Source organism: Penicillium verrucosum (genome assembly GCF_028828655.1).
Source record: "Penicillium verrucosum strain IBT 35672 chromosome Unknown utg000001l_segment0_segment0, whole genome shotgun sequence".
Classification (NCBI taxonomy): Eukaryota; Fungi; Ascomycota; class Eurotiomycetes; order Eurotiales; family Aspergillaceae; genus Penicillium; species Penicillium verrucosum.
In genome coordinates, this window is record NW_026643210.1 from 1,306,786 (window position 1) to 1,328,320 (window position 21,535).

General features: G+C 47.7%; 10 protein-coding genes across 10 annotated transcripts; 5 read left to right on the top strand and 5 right to left on the bottom strand.

The window, feature by feature from the left end:
* Positions 1-658: 658 nt before the first annotated feature.
* Positions 659-1,561, bottom strand: N7516_000492 (SDR family NAD(P)-dependent oxidoreductase; the record flags this gene model as incomplete). The annotated part of the gene is made up of 2 exons (XM_057213214.1): positions 659-892; positions 941-1,561. 2 exons carry the CDS (start codon positions 1,559-1,561, stop codon positions 659-661), a joined length of 855 nt encoding a protein of 284 aa, XP_057075097.1.
* Positions 1,562-1,986: 425 nt separating this feature from the next.
* Positions 1,987-3,126, top strand: N7516_000493 (alpha/beta hydrolase; the record flags this gene model as incomplete). Its single annotated transcript, XM_057213215.1, has 3 exons — positions 1,987-2,008; positions 2,056-2,908; positions 2,967-3,126. The coding sequence occupies 3 exons, from the start codon at positions 1,987-1,989 to the stop codon at positions 3,124-3,126; spliced, it is 1,035 nt and encodes a 344-aa protein (XP_057075098.1).
* A 585-nt stretch (positions 3,127-3,711) lies between these two features.
* N7516_000494 (uncharacterized protein) lies at positions 3,712-4,206 on the top strand (the record flags this gene model as incomplete). Its single annotated transcript, XM_057213216.1, has 1 exon — positions 3,712-4,206. One exon carries the CDS (start codon positions 3,712-3,714, stop codon positions 4,204-4,206), a length of 495 nt encoding a protein of 164 aa, XP_057075099.1.
* Positions 4,207-5,613: 1,407 nt separating this feature from the next.
* Positions 5,614-5,921, bottom strand: N7516_000495 (uncharacterized protein; the record flags this gene model as incomplete). Its single annotated transcript, XM_057213217.1, has 2 exons — positions 5,614-5,879; positions 5,909-5,921. The coding sequence occupies 2 exons, from the start codon at positions 5,919-5,921 to the stop codon at positions 5,614-5,616; spliced, it is 279 nt and encodes a 92-aa protein (XP_057075100.1).
* A 116-nt stretch (positions 5,922-6,037) lies between these two features.
* On the top strand, positions 6,038-7,702 carry N7516_000496 (adaptor protein STE50; the record flags this gene model as incomplete). The annotated part of the gene is made up of 3 exons (XM_057213218.1): positions 6,038-6,305; positions 6,369-6,530; positions 6,582-7,702. 3 exons carry the CDS (start codon positions 6,038-6,040, stop codon positions 7,700-7,702), a joined length of 1,551 nt encoding a protein of 516 aa, XP_057075101.1.
* Positions 7,703-9,588: 1,886 nt separating this feature from the next.
* Positions 9,589-11,417, bottom strand: N7516_000497 (sugar porter family MFS transporter; the record flags this gene model as incomplete). Its single annotated transcript, XM_057213219.1, has 4 exons — positions 9,589-10,052; positions 10,112-10,352; positions 10,427-11,124; positions 11,201-11,417. 4 exons carry the CDS (start codon positions 11,415-11,417, stop codon positions 9,589-9,591), a joined length of 1,620 nt encoding a protein of 539 aa, XP_057075102.1.
* Positions 11,418-12,282: 865 nt separating this feature from the next.
* On the top strand, positions 12,283-13,593 carry N7516_000498 (NAD(P)-dependent alcohol dehydrogenase; the record flags this gene model as incomplete). Its single annotated transcript, XM_057213220.1, has 3 exons — positions 12,283-12,306; positions 12,381-12,509; positions 12,643-13,593. The coding sequence occupies 3 exons, from the start codon at positions 12,283-12,285 to the stop codon at positions 13,591-13,593; spliced, it is 1,104 nt and encodes a 367-aa protein (XP_057075103.1).
* Positions 13,594-13,645: 52 nt separating this feature from the next.
* N7516_000499 (fungal specific transcription factor domain-containing protein) lies at positions 13,646-15,899 on the bottom strand (the record flags this gene model as incomplete). The annotated part of the gene is made up of 3 exons (XM_057213221.1): positions 13,646-13,878; positions 13,945-15,155; positions 15,220-15,899. 3 exons carry the CDS (start codon positions 15,897-15,899, stop codon positions 13,646-13,648), a joined length of 2,124 nt encoding a protein of 707 aa, XP_057075104.1.
* A 1,529-nt stretch (positions 15,900-17,428) lies between these two features.
* Positions 17,429-19,366, top strand: N7516_000500 (uncharacterized protein; the record flags this gene model as incomplete). Its single annotated transcript, XM_057213222.1, has 2 exons — positions 17,429-17,765; positions 17,838-19,366. The coding sequence occupies 2 exons, from the start codon at positions 17,429-17,431 to the stop codon at positions 19,364-19,366; spliced, it is 1,866 nt and encodes a 621-aa protein (XP_057075105.1).
* A 608-nt stretch (positions 19,367-19,974) lies between these two features.
* On the bottom strand, positions 19,975-21,409 carry N7516_000501 (chitin deacetylase CDA6; the record flags this gene model as incomplete). Its single annotated transcript, XM_057213223.1, has 2 exons — positions 19,975-21,143; positions 21,199-21,409. 2 exons carry the CDS (start codon positions 21,407-21,409, stop codon positions 19,975-19,977), a joined length of 1,380 nt encoding a protein of 459 aa, XP_057075106.1.
* Positions 21,410-21,535: the final 126 nt, after the last annotated feature.

Consider the following 21,535-nt stretch of genomic DNA (forward strand, 5'->3'; position numbering starts at 1 on the left):
AATCAAATCGAAATGAAAGTTAGAATATCGAAAAACCACACTGTTTCCGTGATACGGTAGATCCCGGGGGTTGAGATAGCATGGGCGATGATGCGGAGAGAGTGGAGTAGAGGGTTGGATTCAGGAGCCTCCTTTGTGGCCTGATTTTCCAGGCAATTACTCACATTCATCTCAACACAGTCTTACCTAACCTAGTACCTACCTAGGTACCTCTGCCACGGGGTTTCTAGTAAAGCTACTGGCATCCGGAGGTACTATCTAGTTCACATCAAGTTCCGAATTCAAGATCTTCTTTACTAATATCTCCTAGACCGGCCAAAGTTCAATGAAAAGTATACACTTGTAGGAACATCTCTTCACGGACGGAAATATTAAGAGCAAAGTTGACATCTTCTCCCAGGGGCCAAAATATTAAGGATCGGATAGGATTAGTGTCAGATCTTGTATGAGTGCGTCAGAAGATATTCAATGCAGTTTTATATTTGAGTTTATCGAAGGTTGAGATTTAGATGTCGCATGGCTATGTCAAGTTACAGCGGCCTTGTTATGTTTTTGGTGGTCCCTTTTAAGATAGTTCTTTTCCTTCTTATGTTTTACAGGTATGCGAAGAATGTGATCTATAGATCTATAGGAGAGAATAGACTATCTGATCATAATTTTAAGCATTGACACTTGCGCTCTTCGTCATTCCAATTCCTACAGCAGCTGTTGTCCCTGCGTCAACAGGCAGAATAACACCAGTCATCCACCGGGCATGAGGTCCAGCAAGGAATACAACAGCTCCAGCACAGTCCCATCCATTTCCTTCAGTCCCCAATAAGCTTCGCTTCCGACGGGCCTCACGCGCTTCTTCACTCATACCCTTCCCATACATCATAGGCGTATACAGCATCTGATATTTATCAGCTTCGGTTCCATGCCACGAAAAGTGTGAACATACCCCTGGACAGACACAATTCACACGAATCCCATCTGGCGAGTGATGGGCCGCCATAGCACGGGTCATGTTAACGATGGCACCCTTGGCAGTTGGGTATAGCAGATGAGGTGTACCCCCCTTCAACCCAGCAACACTTCCCATGTTCACAATGCTCCCTTTGATCTCACCGTCATTTCGGCCCATCTCGGGGATGGCATACTTGGCCATTTGAACCATACTGGCAACATTGATCTCCATACTTTTCGCCCACTGCGTCATATCAACTTCCACCGCAGTGCCCGCCGCGCCTCCAATTCCAACATTGTTGATTAAAATATCAAGTCGACCGAACTTTTCAACTGCGAAGCATACTGCCGCTTGGCAGTCATCTTCAGATGTGACGTCCGCACGAATCGCAAGCGCTCGTCCACGACCGGGTTTCGAGTTCACGATTTCAACGGTCTTGTTGGCCCATTCTAGGTTGAGGTCGACACAGAGTACGTCGCAGCCATCATCGGCAAGAAGGATTGAAATCGCGCGTCCGTTTCCAATTCCATCGCCGAGACAGCCTGCGCCTGTTACGATGGCAACTTTTTTGACTAAGGAACGTGATGGGGGATCGGATGGAATGCCGGACTCCATAGTTATTGATCTGATGATTTGGTTTTCAATTAAGTTAGCTTGTCAACTACGTATAACTAAGCAGATGCGCATACCTAGGTACTATCTACCGTTATACCTACTATATCTTTGCTCGTTCACGGCATACCTAAATAGTCCATCTTCATGCGGGGTTACCGAATTGCTCAGATATGCTGTTACCGAGCCGAGCCGAGGTGACGTTGAGGGGGTAAATCTGATGGTGACATGTCTCTCAATGAATGTACCCGGCTATGTTGTACACGTATTTTGTATATGCCAGTGCCCCTCGAGTGGGTTGCTCTGCCTTTCCAGTGAGCGGGATTTATTAAATCCGGGTAAAAGATGAAGTTCTTGTTTATTTGTTATTCCTTTCTCTACTCTCCATTCTTCTCTTAGCAATAAGATTACATGTACATTTACCCATAATGGCCGACTTCACTGAATATGGTATACCTAGCGCCGAATGGATCGCCCTCGAGTCGACGCTGCCTGAGCCCCCAAGGATCTCTCGGTGGAACAATTAAAGGAGCTGCTAAACAAGGGGCGCGAGGCAAGCGCCGCCGAAGATATGATCGACGGACTCGGTGCCGCAGTTCAACTGCATAACTACACAATCACAGCTCGCGACGGCACGCCCCTCGAAGCACGCACCTACCGCCCCGTCGGCGTTCCAATTTCCGAGCGCCTGCCCGTTTACGTCCATCTTCACGGCGGCGGTTTCCTGCTCGGGACACTTTCTTCTGAAGACGGCATTTGTTCGCGGATTGTCACCTCGCGTGTCCAGAAGGGTACCCCAGTTGTGGTCTTGAATATCAACTACCGACACAGTCCCGAATACACCTATCCCACTGCCTGGAACGACGCTGAAGATGCATTCGTCTGGCTACACGAGAACATTGCCGAAATTGGCGGGATCAGCGAGCAGGTTGTCGTGGGCGGTATTTCAGCTGGTGCATGGTTGACTGCGTCGTTGGCGCTGGCTCAGCTGCGCGGTGATGATAAGCGCTTAGCAGCCTGCCCAAAGATTGCAGGACAGGTCCTCATGATTCCATGTGTTGTACAGTGGGATCACTATGCGCCGAGACTGGAGCAACTCAAGAGTCCTGAGTTGTCGAGCTATGTGCAATGTGCCGAGGCTCCTGTCTTGCCGGTGGCTCGAATGAGGTTGTTCAGCGGGATTCTTGGGCTTAACGACACCAAGGATGCTGCTGGAGATCGCCGGATGAACCCTGGAAATGCCACCGCGGAAGAGGTTAAGGACTTGCCTCCTACGACCTTTGGAATCGCGGGGAATGACCCATTGAGAGATGAGGGTCTGTTTTATGGACAGAAGCTCGCTGCGAACGGGTGAGTTTGCCATATTCTTCCAAATTTGGGAATATTCAAAAACTAAATCTTCGATCAGCATCCCTACCAATGTTCATGTCTTCCCCGGTGTCCCGCATTCATTCAGGAGGTACAAGCAGCTGTCCGACAACAAGAGATGGGACGAGGTTATGAGCGACGGCATTGCCTGGGCACTGTCAAATCCTGCGCCTGGTCCATTTGAGATCAAATCGAAATAGGACGCTAAGTTGTAGGCCGAAGATGGATACATGATTTTGAGATCTGTTAGTGGATATCAGGATGGATATAAACTAGAACATAGTTGTAGTAGTTTCCCTGCTAGTAAAGTTGAATCTGATATATTCTTTTGTACCAGATGAAGAGTATAGTGATTAATTCAATCCAATTAAGGAGGCATCAAGAGGCATCAAGAGGCATCAAGGAGCGATTCGCCGCTCGGACCCACAATGCCGATTGTCCGATTGTCCGATCTGGCCATGTGAGAGTCTTCCTATTCATCTACAACATACACAATTGTTGGACGCTCTTGTTTCTTATTTTTTTCTATTCACCTTCAATTGTCTGATCCATTATGCATGTCTATTTTTCACTACATGCAATGTAATTCTAATCCGCTTTCAATCCCCGTATTGAAATAAAGGGCGGGCCCCTCCTCTCCGACAACCCATCGCTTGTGCGCAAAGCGTTGCCCCATTTCTTGTGCGCAATTCAGAACTAGAGCTTTTGTCTTGAAAGCTCATATTGTGCCTTTCTTTTGTGATCAAGTGTTGTCCTGTGAACCCTCAAACACACACACACCAACAATGCCCCCCTCGGCCTCCACCAACGGAGCCTCCTCCACCCCCGACGCCCTTGAATCCGACCTCCTCGTCAAGCTGTCCGCCAGCAGCGCACTCGAAGATCTACAGGAAAATATCCTCAGCTCCCTCCACCGCTTGGGCTGGACCGACAAGGTCACCACCCTCGCCACAGAACTCCTCCGCGCCGGCCGCTGTGAGACCTTCGACGATGTAATGGCGGCCGTGCTCGCTTCGGCAGAGGGTCGAACCCACCCCGCACTGGGGGCCAAGATCGCAAATGGTGAAACTACAAACGGAACAAAAGAGACCAACGGTGTCAAGAAAGGCAACAAAGTCAAAGATCACTCACATCCATACGACCCTCTGAAGTACATTGAAGAAATCGATATCCGCATTCCGGAGACTGTAGTCGACGAGGGTGTTCGCGGATTGAAAGATATCATACGAGAAGTTGCCGACTTAGAAGGCGAGAGTGCGCCCAACGGCGACAAGAAATAATGACAGACACCGGGCGCTGGGAAAGCAGCATTTCAAATTGCGATCATGCATGGCGGGTTCTTTTCCAAAAAGTACAGATTATTTCGGCCTGCATCAAATTTCATGGGTTTACATATGAAGTCTACGGGCGCTCTTGCATTTGAATAGACTACCAATCATGGGGTTCTGAATATCCCCCTTTTCTTTTCGAAACACAGCATTTTACCGTACCTAGAGCTTTGGCTCTTTCATAGCTCTTGATGACGCAGTTTGGTACTCCAGCCCTATGCCCCACGATGTGTCTTTGATGATTTCTTCTTAGGGATAGCCGAATCAAGCCCTTCGGTTGAAACGTGGGGGTTTGCCGGGCAAACTCCATGGACATTAGCCCGAGGCTGGGGATGATAACCTAAAATTGGCGATGGGTGTCAGGATTAATATATGACAGGTCCAATTTGCCCATCCAGCAAGAAAGCAAGTCTTTTGGGGTTTAAATATCAATATCAATATGCCCCAAACACCTCCCTATGAGTACACCAGCCTCTTGGATTGGACCATTCCACCAAATCGGGCCGATTCAGTGTGTAAAATGCAATATTGTTTCCTAGGATGACCAAATACAAATGTATGAGGCAACGATCATCAACTCTCCTCACAAAAATTACGATATTATCATAACATCAGCTGTGCCTCTGGTGACGACCTATGGCCTTTAGATGGTGATATACCAATACTACGCCATGCTTCCAGGAGTAATAACGCTTCTGTCCTATTTTGATACCTATCAACAAGTCTGCTGTCTAGCTGGAGCTCAACGTAGTCAATATGAACTTGATTGGTACAGTGTATACAATCACCAACAGCACATAGCTATAACTATCAGCAACACCATTCGATCCTTCTCTGTGTACACCTGATCACAGGTCACTCAGTAGCGATGACTCCCTAATCTGTTTCCAAGGAGATGGCAGATCACATCGAGAACGGGTATCTCAAGCGCACCTAAAAGTTCAGCATGACATTATCAAAGATCAATGGGTGCCTAGAGTTGAAGTAAAGGAGGTGCAGAGGGAACCGCTAAGCTACAATTCTTTGTGTAGGTGCCTTGGCAGGTGGGGAGAGTAACAAATTCAATTGTAATTCCAAAGATATTGGGTTCAAATGTTTATAGAAATAGTATATCTTAGTTGGACAGGATGCTCCAACTTGTATGTCAGTAATTGATGTAGTCGTATACTTCCAATCTCCAAATACGAAGGTTCCAAGGTTGGAGTGTTCCCCCCGTTATGAAGAGTCCAGACCCAGTCACGTGAACCCCATTCTCATCAGACGGGGGTTCCTCTTCGCCTAATCTCGACCTTTTCTCAAATGCCCCTAGACATCCGTTTACTTTTGGCTTCAGGGAACAGAGAGACGTATCACTCACTTTCACCGGTGGCCTGACTTTCCTCCAACACCCCTATCCCGCCGTGGCCCTGAACCGCCAACCTTCCCCGCTTTGCTCAGCTTGTTGATTGCCGCGTACTTGCACTCGACGGCAACACCCCCTCCTCGGAAAGGAACATCCAAAACATATTTCGACCGGAACACGAGAGATACAATACAACCCCTGTCTGCTCGAATATCTTGCGAATCGGCCCATGTTCGCCTTAAACCCTTTGAGTCTTCACGTCCCCTCGTTCCGCCCGCGCTTTCTATAAAAATAGAGCATTCGGCGCATTACCGCCGACACCCATTTTGTTTGTCTTTGCTGGCCCTAGTACCTCCACTCTGGCGGCGGCGCCTGTGAACCCCTCATACCATTCATATCTACCTTCGGTGAATATTGTCTTGCCACCAAAGATCCCCCGTCATGTCTCTCCACACCTCCTACCACGCCGACTCCGATGCGGACGATGAGTACGAACGCAGTGTCATAACTTCACCACACCTTCACGTCGACTCGGAATCTTCCCCCACGGACTCCTCCATTCACTCATCAGAGCACACCCCGACCAAATTTGGACATCCGATCGATGGTCCTCGCTCACCGCGAACACTCATTATAGAATGGGGAGTCGATGAATGCAAGGAATTTTTGACATCGCTTGGATTACTGCAATATCACGGTACATTTCGAGGTGAGCAGACTTCTTCGGGCATATTTAGTTCGCAGTGTTTACTAACCATGATCTATGGCGCAGAGAATGGGATTGTCGGTGAAGCCCTAATTGCCCTGAAACATGAAGAGTTGAAGGAAATGGGCATCAGCAGTGTGGGACATCGACTCACGATCTTGAAAAGCGTGTATGAAATCAAGGTCAAGCAAGATGTTCCCCTCGATGCAGACCATTATATTCCACTTAGTATGTTCTCAGACGTCCTGGTTTAACCTCACTTCTGACCCACACTTGCAGCGGCGGACCAGAGTATGAATGAAACTGCAACACAAGAGGATCTCGCGCGTTTAATCAAATCGATTCAAGTTCGAGACGAAAAGCTCATGTTGGTTGAAACAGAGTTGCGCCGGATCACTGACGATTACCGGCGATTGCGCGAAGAAATCCTACCAGTGATCAAAATAGTAAAAGATCGGTCACACCCATTACCTCCGCCCTCTTCACATGGGCAATCTTCAGAAAGTTGGCACGACAGCACGGCTACTCTCACGTCAACGTCAACTCCCCAACCCACACTCACTCAGGAACTTTCTTCGTCGTCGAAAATTGCGCGGGCTTTCTCCAAACGCATTCATCCTAATGGTGCCACATCCAAAAACAACTCGCCAACCCATCCTCCGCCTTCGGGTTATGATGGACGCTCTCATCACGACAACCTTAATCCGTCAGCTTCTGCCTTGGCCGCTTCATCCCATTTGACGTCCTCAATGAATGGAGGATCACAACTATCACCTGGAATTCCTTCACCGACGTCACCTCACCATCACCATGCTCATCCTCAGACACTCAATCCTCGGTCATATACCCAACCACTCTCCAACGCAAACCGCAACACAGCCTATGATTATGCCGAACAGACCCCGACAATACAGTCTAGAGACCGGTCCACGCCGAGTCAGCTTTCAGCATCCCGTGCGGAGACACCATCTACTGCATCACGTCTTGACCCACGACTCGATAGATCTGACTCACGAGGTGGTGGTGGTGGCGGAGGTGGAGGCGGCGGTGAGAATCCAAGTAGCGTGGAAATCTTCAAGTCATTCCGAGTCTCTTGGGAAGACCCTTGCTACAAGGTCCTACCGGCTGCTCTCAAGAAATACAACATCAACTCCGATTGGAAGAACTACGCCCTTTATATTGTTTATGGGGATCAAGAGCGGTGTCTGGAATTGCAGGAGAAACCCCTTCTCTTGTTCAAGCAGCTAGAAAAGGAAGGACGGAAACCAATGTTCATGTTGCGAAAGATCCACATGGACAACCCTTCAGGCACTCCAGGGCCTGGTGCATCAGCACCTAACAGTGCTGGTTTCAACGGTGGCCAACAAGGACAAATCAATCTTCCCGGCGGCGTGCTCTGATTTTTCTCGATGTCCACGTTTCGTCTTTTAATGCACGCGCATCTGTGGCTTGAGATACCCAATGACTTTCCACTACGTGATGAATATTTCTTCCGTTGCATTTGATTTTGTAGGCCGACTATGTCGCGTTGGTTTTGTCGGTGTTATGTGTGCTATTGGAGGGCCGGTAGGTATACCGTATTCGGGGGATGCATTTATGGGCGACATTGGCGTTTTCTGCTTCTCTTGACGGCTTCGATTCCAGACTCGTCCATGTCCCTTGCAGCATTGTGCATCAGCCTTTTTCTTTTTTATTTTACTTCTTTCAAGATATCCTTGACTGGCATAGGACCATTGGTCCGGTGTGGTTATTTTATTTTATTTTATTTTATCATAGCATAGTACATACTGAGCTTGTACATGAGATTCCCATTGTTTATTCACGTCTGCAGAATTCAATTTGATGTTGGTATTTCAGTGAGACAACTATATGCCACAAACTTGTACAAGGGGACTTCTCAGGCGCTGAACTATCCACAGCAAACTACTCAACCCAGCAAACGCAAAATCTAGAAATTAAGTATCTTTTGTATGATTTACCAATACAAAAGGTACTGCGTTTGTGGACGCACCAGTAGGTGTCTTGGGCGCTTGGCACGGCTACTGGATTTATTACAACATTCATCCACTGATTACAGGATTATTCATACTTTCTCAGGAATCAATCTAGAGTGTGAGAATCACGAATGTGAAGCAATTGTATTAAAATCTAGATTTAAATCACACCAAGTGAACTAAAAGAAAAGGAATGTGACGTCCTCCCCACAGCCAATGCTAATAGGGTACCCCAAAAGATACCCTAGCACAGCTATAACGTGTTGTATAAAGAGGAACGCCTTTCTATACTCTCCAGGGCCGGGAACGGAAGAAAATCCATAGAGGCCGAAGCCATCGGATAAGCCTCAGCAAGCCACAAAGTGGAGCCCCGTGAAGTTGATATAAAAGAAAAAAAGAAGAAAAAAGAAGAAAAAAGGAACGGGCGATGGGCTCGTATTTATTCTCTGATGCTTTTTTCTACGCTAGAGCTCATTTGGCCTCGGTTAAATTGTTCCTCTTCCGGGTGGGTTTTATATCCCAGTATACATATATATGTATCCACCCCCCAAAAAAATGCAAAAAAAATGCAAAAAAAAAGAAGAGGTCGTGCCCGGGATCGAACCGGGATTGCTGGTATCAGAAACCAGAGTGATGAGCCATTACACTACACAACCGAAATTTTCGTTGTATGGCATTCGAATGTTGACCCTATAAACCTAAGTGTAAGACTAAAATCGAGTTGCCGAGATTTCCTTACGAGAGCCGTCCCAAAGCGGCTTAGGGGCTTTCATCAACGGAAGGCCCGAGGCAGTACTGGTGTCAATGGTCAAGGGCATGTTAATTGCAAATGCTATGCTTGAATAAACCAAAATCCAAAGAAGATACTCACAGATTTTTTCTAGTGTGAATGGCTTGCTGCTAAGGGTAAATGAAAAGATTCTTTCTTTGTCGCTAGAAATATACACTTGACATTAATACTGGAAAATATATAATCGACTGTTAACGTGGCAACCCAAAGGAACTAACTATATAGTTTATTTCAGAAATTAAATGGCCAACGAGGTCCAACCTAATAGTTCCTAAATAATTCCCAAGAAACTCCAATTATTACATCTCCGGAGGTTGAGGTATACTCGTTCCGAATCATTTAGGGCTTTCTTTACTTCCTAGTAGGTAGGTGGACCTCCCGGATTATGGATACATTAATGTAAACTTAGTCGGTGATTTCTTGCATATAGAACACAATAGAGCCCAAAGAAAAGGTTGATGGATAAATAAAACAATCAAAAATTGAAACCATCAGATCCCCCCTACGCTGAGTATTCCACCTGCTCACTCTTCGCATCAGCCATTTCCATGACCTCCGCATCATCATTCGCAAACGCCTTATCACCGAATGCAACCGCAATTTCCTCTAGAGAATGGTGCGCTGTCTCAACATAGTAAAAGTGAACCAGGACAGCCGAACTGAGACAGAATCCTGCAATCACGATGTAGAAATAACCATGAATTCCAGAGAAAGCGTCGGGAGAGACCATTCCAATAATGAAGTTGAAGATCCAATTGCTAGTCGTGGCCAGGGCCATACCTTTACTCCGGCCGCGGAGGGGGAAGATTTCGGCAGGTAGAAGCCAAGGCATCGGACCCCAGGTGAATCCGTAGAGGATATTGTAAAGCATGACAAAGGCATACTGACCATTTGCTTTGGTTTGGACATCCACGTTAATTTCGGTGAAGACGCAGACAATTGCGAGTAGTACGGCCATGCCGAGACCTGGTTTGAATTTGTTAAAATTTAGTGGTTCATCAATTCGGTTCCATACGCGAACTGACCTCCAAGAATAAGTAAAGGCTTTCGGCCCCATCGATCTGCTAACCACCAGGTCACAACTGTTGCGGCGGTATAGGGAATAGCATTGGCAGCTGTATATAGCAGGGATTTGCGATTATCATAGCCAGCGGAGGAGAGGGTGCTCGGGAGGTAGAAGGAGATGATGTTGATTCCGTTAATCTGTGCAAACATCTGCACTGTAATCCCAACGATGGTTCGTTTGCGATAGCGGGTGAACATTTCCTATAAAGGGGTGATCCAGGGTTAGTCGATTCACAATAATTAACCAGTTCAACAAGTAGTAAGGGTAGCCTCACCTTCCAGCTGGACTTCCCAAGATTGCTCTCATAGATAACCGCTTCTTGAATTTCGAGGAAGGTGTGCTGAACATGCTCGGCATGCGTATTACCATTAGAATGTAGGTCTGCAATTACCTGCAAGCTTTCGTCCACGAAACCATTCAACGCCAACCATCGAGGGGTTTCTGGTAGGAAGAAAGACATGCCAAGCAAGACAAAAGAGAGCACAATCTGGATGATGAAGGGTCCCTGCCACGAAATAGGATCGGGCAATAAGAAGTTAAACCCATAGTCCACCCAGCAAGAAAGCATATATCCGGCAATCAAACAACTATACTCTATACCCACCATCAAACCTCGGCGGTGAGGGGGCGCAATCTCTGTTTGAATGATGGGCACGGTCATGGAGAGGAAGCCAACGCCCACTCCTTGGATAGTGCGACCTGCAATGAAAGTTGCGAAACCAGGGGCAAACATCTGAATAAACGAGCTGAAGAAGTAAATGAAAGCGCCGATGCGGACACACTTCTTTCGACCAATCATGTCACCAAGACGACCCGCGATGAGTGCTCCCACTGCCGCTGCGGCTTGCAAACACGAAACCGATATGCCTGTAATCGAGGGATTGACTCCACTTGTCGTCCCGTCGGCTCCTCCGTAGTTTTTGAAGAAGCGAGCTATGAATATTTCGTTGACCAGCAGCCCGGACATGATACCTATCAAATCAGCATGTATATCTTGCCAACATATATATAAATATATATACATATGTTATATTCGAGGATGTCATACCAGAGTTATAACCGAAAAGAGCATCTCCCAAACTACCAAAGGCACAGGTTGCATACAGTAAAGCTGTGCCTTTGAAGGGATATCTGGCAGAGATCTTCTTGGGTTTGAGTTTCCTCTCCAGCCATGTCTGCTGCTCCTCAATTTGCGCGGCGACAGCTAGGGAACGCTCTCGGAGAGTCCCACTGGGCGCCGCCTCGAAGGATTTCGTGATAGTCATAGTGCCGTAGAGGAATTGACCAACTAGGATGCAACTTGTTGCAGAAACCACTTGTGGATTTGATCAAGAGACGGGGGAAATGGTTCTATTTATACCCCAGATGCTTCCCGTGGGGAAATGGAGCCGGATGTACATTATGGGGTCACCATTTTGATTTACCGAATTCCATATATTTACATCTCTTTACATACATTTACATACATTTACATACATTTACATGTATTTCATGGAGTTCAGGGTTACTATTGGATAATACGGAAGTACCCAACAGCCTTGACCTATTATTGATCATTTCAAGTCTTATTTCTTATCCAGTTCGTGATAATCCCCGACATTGACTGTGTTTCTGTGGGGGTGAACGGTTCCGTGATTCTCTGGTGGAGCCCTAAATCTCTCGGTTCCGGTGAATTATCAAGCGGTTCCGGGACGATTTGGTAGTTGAATATCCCGGAAGACAACAGACAGCAGACACGGTTCCTGAATGTCCGGTAATTGAATTCGGGATAGCTACGTGTCAGAAGATATGATTAAAAATGAGAATATATTTAAATTCAATGGCTCAAATAATGTCAAGAATTCTTATGGTTCTGTTCCTATTCATTCTACTTTCCCCAATAAAAGGAAGTATCGGGATCCCGTAGACTACTTCGGCTCGAATCTCGGAGACAGATCAAAGTATGGAGACGATACATGGAGACGCTATATGGAGCTGGTCGACTATCCGCCGGAAATACCTCAAAAGATGATCCATTCGCCCACATCTAACTGAGTGGGTAAAAATATTTAGGACATAATATTTAAAGCTCAGTAGAATCCCACATCTACAGAACCTTTGCTCAATTAAATTAAAAAAAAAATCGCGAATATGACCGTCACAAAAGCTACCCAGGTATGTATGTCCCAATCCCAGTGACCCAAACACATAGGTTTATATTTCACCTGCTCACTCTAAAATTTATCTAGACGACTAATGAGGCATTTGTACTGCATCCCGGAGGCACATTTGCTTTCGAAGAACGCAGCGTACCCACACTCCAGTCAGACCGAGATGTCATAGTCCGAGTAATGGCAACAGGTCTCTGTGGTTCAGATGTGAGTGCAACAGCTTCGACTTTCCCCATTCCCCAGCTTTCCCCGCTATTTCACTATTTCCATTGTCTCAATTCCAAAAAAAAAAGGAAAGAAGAAAAAGAAAAAGAAACTAACATAATCCTCGGCGCAACAGGTACACTACTGGCAACACGGCCGGATAGGGCCATACGTCGTCGAAAACCCCATAATCCTAGGCCACGAGTCAACAGGAATCGTGGTAGAGAGCGGAAGCAGTGTTCAAGGCCTCACCGTCGGAGACCGAGTCGCCCTCGAGCCCGGCATCGCCTGCAACACCTGCAATCATTGTCGCAACGGCCGCTACAACCTCTGTCGGGGAATGCGCTTTGCCGCAACCCCACCGTACGACGGAACCCTCGCCACCTACTACCGCGTACCTGCAGAATGCTGTTTCAAGCTCCCAGCCCACATCTCCCTGCGCGACGGTACCCTGATTGAACCTCTTAGCGTGGCTGTGCACAGCTGCCAATTGGCAGGGTTCATGCAGGATAAAGCAGTGGTTATTTTCGGAGCTGGGCCTGTTGGATTGCTCTGCTGCGCTGTTGCGCGCGCTTTCGGTGCCTCAACGGTTGTCGCTGTGGATGTTGTCCCAGCTCGGCTTGCTTCCGCGGTCAAATATGGTGCTACGCACACATACCAGATGAGCACCGAGACGCCGGAGAAGAATGCGCTGGATTTGTTGGCCGCTGTTGGTTTCCCTGATGGTGTTGATGTTGCTCTGGATGCAACTGGTGCTGAGCCTTGCCAGAACTGTGGTATTCATGCCCTCACGCAGGGTGGGACTTTCATTCAAGTCGGCTTGGGAAAACCAAACCCATCGATTCCGGTTGGTCAGATCTGCGACAAGGAGATTGTTTTCAAGGGAAGCTTCCGGTATGGGCCTGGAGACTTCAAGTTGGCCGTTGGATTGCTGAACTCGGGCCGAGTCAAGCTGGATGATCTCGTCACTCATGAGTATCCTTTCAGTCAGGCTGAGGACGCTTTCAAAAATGTCGCCGGTCGGGGTGGAATTAAGAGTGTGATTTATGGCCCACATGTCGACGAGGAAGAGGCAAAATCAACCTAGACATATAGCCCATGCCCTTTGTGACTGTTATTCTTTTTAGATAGACCGCCGATTACCCTCCAACTTCATTCCACGTCATGTCCCACAACCAATATAACCCGCCTTCAACACTATCCTGGTGATTGCTTTCCACAGGTTCCCGAGATAGACCAGGCATGTTCCAATCGTATTCTGCTGGCAGCTGCCATGCTTCGTGTGTTTGTATGCTTGGCTCAACAAATTCACCAAGTTGAATGTTATCTCCGATAGTAGGAATGCCGGCAGAGCGATCCCCTGGACCCAATGCTGGAAAACAGATTTGCGTTAGCAATCTCATCATTTTAGCTACCTCGTAGGGTTGATAAGCCTTACCATATTGGACAGATGTTAAGCTATTATTCAGACGATCAGCCCTGCTGAGGTCCGGCAGACGTTGGTCTCTAGCAAGAGGATTACGAGAATCCCATGTCGCATCGAGCGGCATCCGAAGAGTGTCTTCAACAGAGATCAATGACGGATCCGCCAGGGTCTCTAAAGGCTGATGACCCATTACTTGGCTTGTTGCGGTAATGGGGGCAAGCATGGCAGTTGATTCACGACGGAGGAGCATTATGACAACATTCTTCAGCACAGCCGTGCTCTGTTTCGACAGTGCAGACCGTCTTCCGAGCAGATCTTCCAGACGAAGAATGCGAGTAATTGTTCGCTTTACTTCCTGCGCGGTATCGGAAAGAGGCTCTGAGAGAGCCATCACAGCCAACACAATAGCGGCATTGAACAGATTGATGGCGAGAAATGCGCAGAGATGGCTGTCGGTGGCGAGCTGGGCTAGAGCTGGTAGTTCTGTCACCCTCGATGTTCTTGTTGCGGCATTCATCCATAGATCTGGACTTGTGGTCTGCGTATTGGGAAATGCGGAGTCGGGAGATAAGTGCGACTGGGTCACGGAGGGAGTGGCGGTCGGATTATACATGATGTTATCTGTTCTGCCTTCCTCCGGTGATTGCTTATTCACGGTATAGAGATGATCAACCTGCCGTGCTAACAAAGGTCGATGCAGTACAATGAGAACATTATCGTAAGTCAATTGCAGTGACAGAGACTGCAGAGCGTATGCCCTCAAGCCTGGCCTATCATCGGGATCGAAGTCCCGATTAAGATCCAACCCCAAATGGCTCGGTAGGCAGGCTCGCCATTTTTGGAGGTTCTCAGTGACGTGTCTGACTAGTGCAAAATATGTCTCACCATTTAGCTGTTCGGACGTCCTGAGAGTACGGGAGCCGAAAACGGTCTTGAGAGCAGGCGATGCAATCAAGTAGAGCTGGTTCAACTCCCGCTGGTAGGTTGAATAGCAAATGGGGCTCGCCTCCCCGGAGGCTGGGGCAACAAAATTCGGGTTCTCAAACACATCCGCTGGCATGTCAAGATTGCAATCCTTGTCGTTGATACCTAATGGCCGGCCATAAGTAATTGACGCAAACCTGTCCCATGTGTAAATCGTCCACCACACTCTTTTTCTTTCCTCGATATTTTCGAAATCCCCCCCGCTGTAATCCCCGGTGCATTCCCAAAGACTGAGCCATCTTTATAGTCGCTCCTAATAAAGAAAAGGAGAGATTTGGACGGCCGTGATAGACGTGATGTGACCCTAAGAGGATGCAGGTCTGGGCCGAGGTGACCGAAGGTTGATCCATTAATTCCACTAGGTTTGATTCAACCAGCCCCAACAAGTCGGCACTCAATTTCTTCATATCATCGGTGTTGTCGGCGGGATCGGTGCAACCCCTCTGGGATCGGTACCACGATGCCATTGCAAGCATCATAGCTAACAGCATGAGAAACGGTCGTTGTGAGGGGTGTGCAGAACCATCCGCGATAGAGAGGAGGCTCTTTCTGAATTTTGGCTCGTAAATGGCGAGAGAAAACCAGTGTACAGCATCAAAATAATCTTCCAGCAGACTATATACATGCTCCATAGGAGGGAAAGGCTGACGCAAGATGGAAGATATTGGAATGCGCTGGCCCGTTGCCGGGTTTGCCATGGAACCACCCATGCTGGCCTGGTAGCCCGGTATGGCGGATGTGGTTTGTTCATCAATGTTATGGCTGCCAAGTTGACAAATTCTTCGAGCAATTCCTATGGCGGATTGGGCTTCACCGCAATTGAGAGACGAGGGCAGATCGCTCCCTCCAGCGGGCAACTCAGCATCATCGGGCTGAGGATGCGCACCTATCACTCTACTTTGACTAGGAAGTATTTCACCACGACTAGGGCCATTTTCATCCGGTGACTTTTCGGTAGGAGTCACCGGAGACAGATTGGACATGGACCGATGTCGGACAGTTCGTGAGTTTCTTTTGGAAGCCAGACGCCTAATTTCTCATGTAAGTAAAAGAGCAAGTGAACTCGTTAACTAGTTAGTTAAAAGTATCTGTCCAGCTTACTTCAGCAGAGTAGACCTCAGTGGTCGGGTATTTGGAAGTGGTTGGCAATCAACATTGGCTCGGATACAGACTGAGCAAGGCCGAACATGATCACACTAGGTCCAAGTTGAATTTAGTATATGTCGTTAGATCCTGATTAGGATCAGGGTGGCTATACCCGAGATTTATGGCGGCGACATCTTTCGCAGGCACTCCGGACTCTAGTTGGCAGTGGCGACCGGACGTAACTGCTTCTATCGGCAGGGTCAACATTAAAGTCCCCAGCCATGATTGTATATTGGAAGGTGAAATGTCGACAGAAATGAGATTTTGGGGATCAAGAACTCTCTCTCCATCCTTAAAGTGTATTATTCACCCGAAACCTGTATTAGCTAAGCCACGTGGATATCCAACCCCGGAATCTCAGGTTCTACCCGACCTCATGTTTTGTTGATATACTAGTAGGCTTCAGGGCAAAGAAATCTAGGCTTAGTATTGTGGATCTTTGCCAGTTTTCTCGTTAAGAACTTACACAAGGACATATTAACATAGATTGAAGTTTTGTATATACTATTCGGAGAGAAAAAAAAAGGATTGCAAAAAAAAAGAAAAGAAAAAAGAAGAGGTCGTGCCCGGGATCGAACCGGGATTGCTGGTATCAGAAACCAGAGTGATGAGCCATTACACTACGCAACCAAAATTCTTGATTACGTGATCCCATAACATGCTGATGAAGCTGAAATAAAAAAAAATAACCAATACAGGAAAATATTTCCGCGTCTCCATCGCAATCACTCCGCCATCAAGGGCCTCAACAGATACCGAATGGAGATTCAAAGCGATTGGGTGGAGGATTATCGGCCAGGTGGTTATCATCCAGTCGTTCTCGGCGACGTCTTCAACCACTAGTATAAGGTGATCCGGAAGCTTGGCGAGGGCTCCTACTTAACGGTTTGGCTCGCCCATGTAAATCTATGTTTTACATTTCTACTAGCGACACTATATATGATCGTTACGTATTTCCTTCGAGTAACAGTCGATATGTCGTCCTAAAGATACTTGTGTCGGAAACCTCGGAATCAACAACCGAGCTACGTGTCAAGTCATGCACTCGTTATAGTATATATAAAAAATGATAATAAGCATACATCTATACTTGGAAATATGACTTGATGTTTGACATAACTAATATAAACATATGAGCTATTTTACCGACGTATTTCGTCTTTGCCTCTTACTTATAATTCAGATAACTAGCTAAAAATTGTACTTGACTCATAAAAAAGAATGCTTGCGCTTGTCCTCAACATGAATTTAAATAATCATCCATCCTTATCATCACGTGCTGTCGTGTCGGGGACGCGTTAGACAACTTTCTTTTCGCCCAAAGATCAAAGCCATTAGTTCTAATAACCCTGGCAACTAAATCCCAATGAGTTTGGATCGTGTCATTCAGGATTCTGACGAGGACGAATCCTTTGAGGGAGATGACCTCCCCACCTCTGTCAACCCTCCCCACCCCTCCGAGCCCGCATTGCAGCAGGAATATCAACAGGAATATCAGCATGCCCCCGCCGAACAGACGACCCACAATGCAGTGTATGAACATGGTCCTGCTCCTGATGAAAACATGTTCCCACAAGTGAATGTAAATTTCGACGAGTTTCTCCAATCGCAAGAACAGGGCCATTCAATGCTATCGTCGTCGCAGCAGCGACGGGAGGACAGATGGATCCCCTCAACCAGTGAAGGTGGGAGTGGGTCGGTCGGTACGATGTGATAGCATAGCTTGAAGCAGAAATAAATATGTGATCGATATGCTGATACCAGAGATAATTTAGGCGTTATGATGACCGAGATCGGACTCGCGCAGAGAAGACTTCTAGACGACGACCCTTCAAGTGCAAGCCTGCCGCTCCCTTCTACGGCCGCACTGTACTCGACAGAATCATTTCAGTCTGCGCCATTCCCTACCATACCAAGTTACCACTCGTATGAGATGGGTCCACCAGAGAGTGGCAGCTTCGCATATAATCCAGCACCCATTGGCGGCCACGTCGATGCAAATCAGACTTCATTGCCCCCCAGACAGGGTATCTATGATTTGACTTCTCATGACACTACTAACGCAATGGCCTTGCCTCCGAAAATTGTCCCTCACCAAACTACTGAGCCCTTCATGGAACAAAAGAATCCATACCAAAACCCACCCCAGGAAGTTTCACAGCCCAAATCTCAGCAGACGGGTCCCAATTCTCCCCATGACACTGAGCCCCTCTCCTCCGTTGCATCCATGCGATTTAGCGAAGCAATTACCACTACCGCCGGAACCAGTCTCATTTCCCCGCAGCAATCCCAGTCAACCACGCACGACGAGCTTTCTCTGCCAGCTGTCATATCAACTGTGCCAGGCGTCGAAACGCCCGGCGCAAAGAAAAAACGAGGAAGGCCCAAGAAACAACCCGTACCAGATAACGACGAAGACGATGAGCTAGCCAACTCACGGGACCACGAGTTCAAACAACCTGGCGCAAATGGTGCGATTGACCCTTCCGATAGCGAAGAGATCACGGAAGATGACACCCCGGCCTCGAGTGGCGTCTCCGGCGAGACTGACGAAGATAATCTAGAAGCAGCCCTCAAGCCTGCAAAATCAGGACCCAAGGAGCCGAAAAAGAAGAAAGCCAAAAAAAGCAAGACGACACCCGCCCCCAAGCCTGATGCCGATGACGACGTGATATGGATGGATACGAAGCCTCTCAGCGTGGAGCCTTCAACCGGGAGTGCCACTCCACAGACAGAAATTCCAGAGCCCCCAAGACAGGATCTAGACTCCAATGCTATGGACTCAAACCCGCCTGTTGATGTACAGACACCGATTCCCGCAGCCGAAGAGAAGAGCCAAAACGCCCCAAACCCCGAAAAACCAGCACCCAAGAAACGCGGACGCAAACGAAAGCAGACGATTGAGCAAGCAGAAACACCATCAGAGTCCGCAGATACACCCGAACCAAACAAACCGGCCTCCGGAACCCAGACTCCTGCGTCGAAGTTGGCCGTCATTGTTGATAATAGTCCCAAATCCATACTGGAAGCTAACACCAGCAACAACGACGCATCTGATATTCAAAGCAAGGACCAGAACCCCCATCCACTTCCTGCTCCTGATCCTCTCCCTGAACCTAAAATTGATACCCCTCAACCTCAGACTCCTTCGAAGCCTGATGCTGCGTCTGTCAATACACCGCAGAACGCAGGAAAGGGCCCGGATAAGCATAGTCCCATCTCGGCGCGGAGCGGGGTGCCTTACCGCGTTGGGTTGAGTAAGAGGGCGAGGATTGCGCCGTTGCTTAAAATGGTGCGGAAATAGGGAGGATTTTCTGCTTTCTTCTTGATCGAGATCTTTATTTTATGTTGATTGTTGTTCCCATTTTCATTGGGTTAATCTGCTGCTACCATTATTCTGCTATCATTATACCCCTCGAGAGAATGCTCTCGGCGTGCTGCTTTCCTTCTTGCTTTTATTTTCTTTTTGTTTGTTTTCTTCTGTTGGTATTGGTATTAGTACCTGAATATCTCACATGGTTGCATGTCCATACTTGATCATTTATATGGAGTGGAAGAAAAGTTGGCAATATCCTGCCCAGGTGTGAGCTGCGACAATCTGTCCTGAGATCTCGGTTAGTTCAAATATCGAAATGATTATATTTATTTGAGGATCGGAGTGGAACTTGCAGGGTTAAAGGATTATTACACGAGAGCCTCCAATCATTAGTCAAACAGAAGACAAAATTTTGTATTGCTGCTTGTTGATGATTCCTATTCCACGAGCTAGCTAAACCTGCCTCGTCTGTCGATAAGTTCAAATGAATGGAGTGACTACAATAAAGCCACAACATGGAAGCATAACTATAACATCGACAATGTCAACTTGGCCAAACAATCATGGCAATCCAATCCAAAGATCAAGATGATGCATCACATCCACATCGCAACGATCAAAGCAAGGAACAACGACATGGCAGCCGCGGTGCCAATATTTCGGAAATCAGAATCCGCTTCTGACCTGTGGCTCTTGGTTTCAACTTTTGGGTCCCAGGCATCCCCATTGTAAGGAGCTTCGACGGAACAATATCCGGCATCTTTTTGACACCCGCTTCCACAATGACTGGAGGCGTTACCGCAAGAGTTAGTACTACCACAGCAAAAGCCATAGGTAGAGCCAAGGCAAGTGTAATTGGAACCACAGGAGCCGTCCCAAGAGATCGGCTTGTTGGGATCTGCCGATGAAGCAGTCTTCTTGGGCTTCTTCTTGTGGGTGGGCATCCGGCTATCCTTGCGGTACCAGAGCGGCCTGGGATCTCGGAGACAGTCACCAACGGTAATGGCGCGATAGCCCTGTCTTTTGATGTTCTTGAGCATATGCTCCGTAAGGTTATGGACAGTCTGTTCATGGGCGTCATGGGCAATGACAAGCCAAGACTTGGTGCGTGGGTCGCTGTACAAGAGCTGGTGATCAAAGATATCCTTAGACCGCTGAATCAGATCCGGACTGTCGTTTTTGTAGTCGTCCGTGTCAATGTCATACAAAATGATGTGATATCCAAGCTGGCCCAAATCATTTCCGCACTCTGTGTCAGGGTTGCAACTGGAATATGGTGGCCGCATGTAAGTGGGGAATTGTCCAAGGATATTGCGCAGCGCAGCCTCATTCTTTTCAATCTGATCATTGCGCTGTGTAGGAGTGATCTTGCTGAGGTCCTCATGCGACCACGTATGACTGGCGATCTGGTGGCCACTCGAGTGCATGCGTTCGATCAATGAAGCCCACGGCAAGGATAGGTCATCAATAGGACCTTTTCCGTTATTGATGCCAGTGATGAAGAATGTCGCCTTTGCATCATATTTGTCAAGCAGATCGAGCAGATCGCCAGTGTAACGTGTCGGGCCATCGTCAAAGGTCAATGCAACAGTTCCGGGGATAGCGCATGAACGAATCTCGCGAGGGCCGTACGGAACTTGACCGATGTGAGGACGGGGGATTTCTTTGGTTGGGGGTCCATCAGGCGATCGGTGAGCGTCACATTTACCGTAGTCAATCTTGCAGTCTGGAGAGCGACAATGTGCCTTAGATGTGCCACAGAAACCTATCGCGGAAACGTCATCAGTAAGCTACTCAACCTAACGGAGTTTGACACATACCTGCAGCGGAGCAGCATGTACCGACTGGACACTTGCCGATCTTGGGGCCACAGCGATAGTCCAAATTGTTGGGGGCATCACGGCTGTTCAAATGAGACTCGGGTTCTGGTTGAGATTGTTCAACCAAGACCGTATGCACAGGAGTGGTGCCATGCACTTTAGCAAATGCACACGTCGCCAAAGTGGCGACCAAGATGGGATGAATACGCATCTTGACAATGATATATAGGGTTAAGTTATGTTCAGCTGGGTATGCAGGAGGTGATGGGTTGGGATGATAGCACAAGGTGATTGTGGGAGAAGAAGAGAGAAAAGACAAGTAGGACCTCAGAGAAAG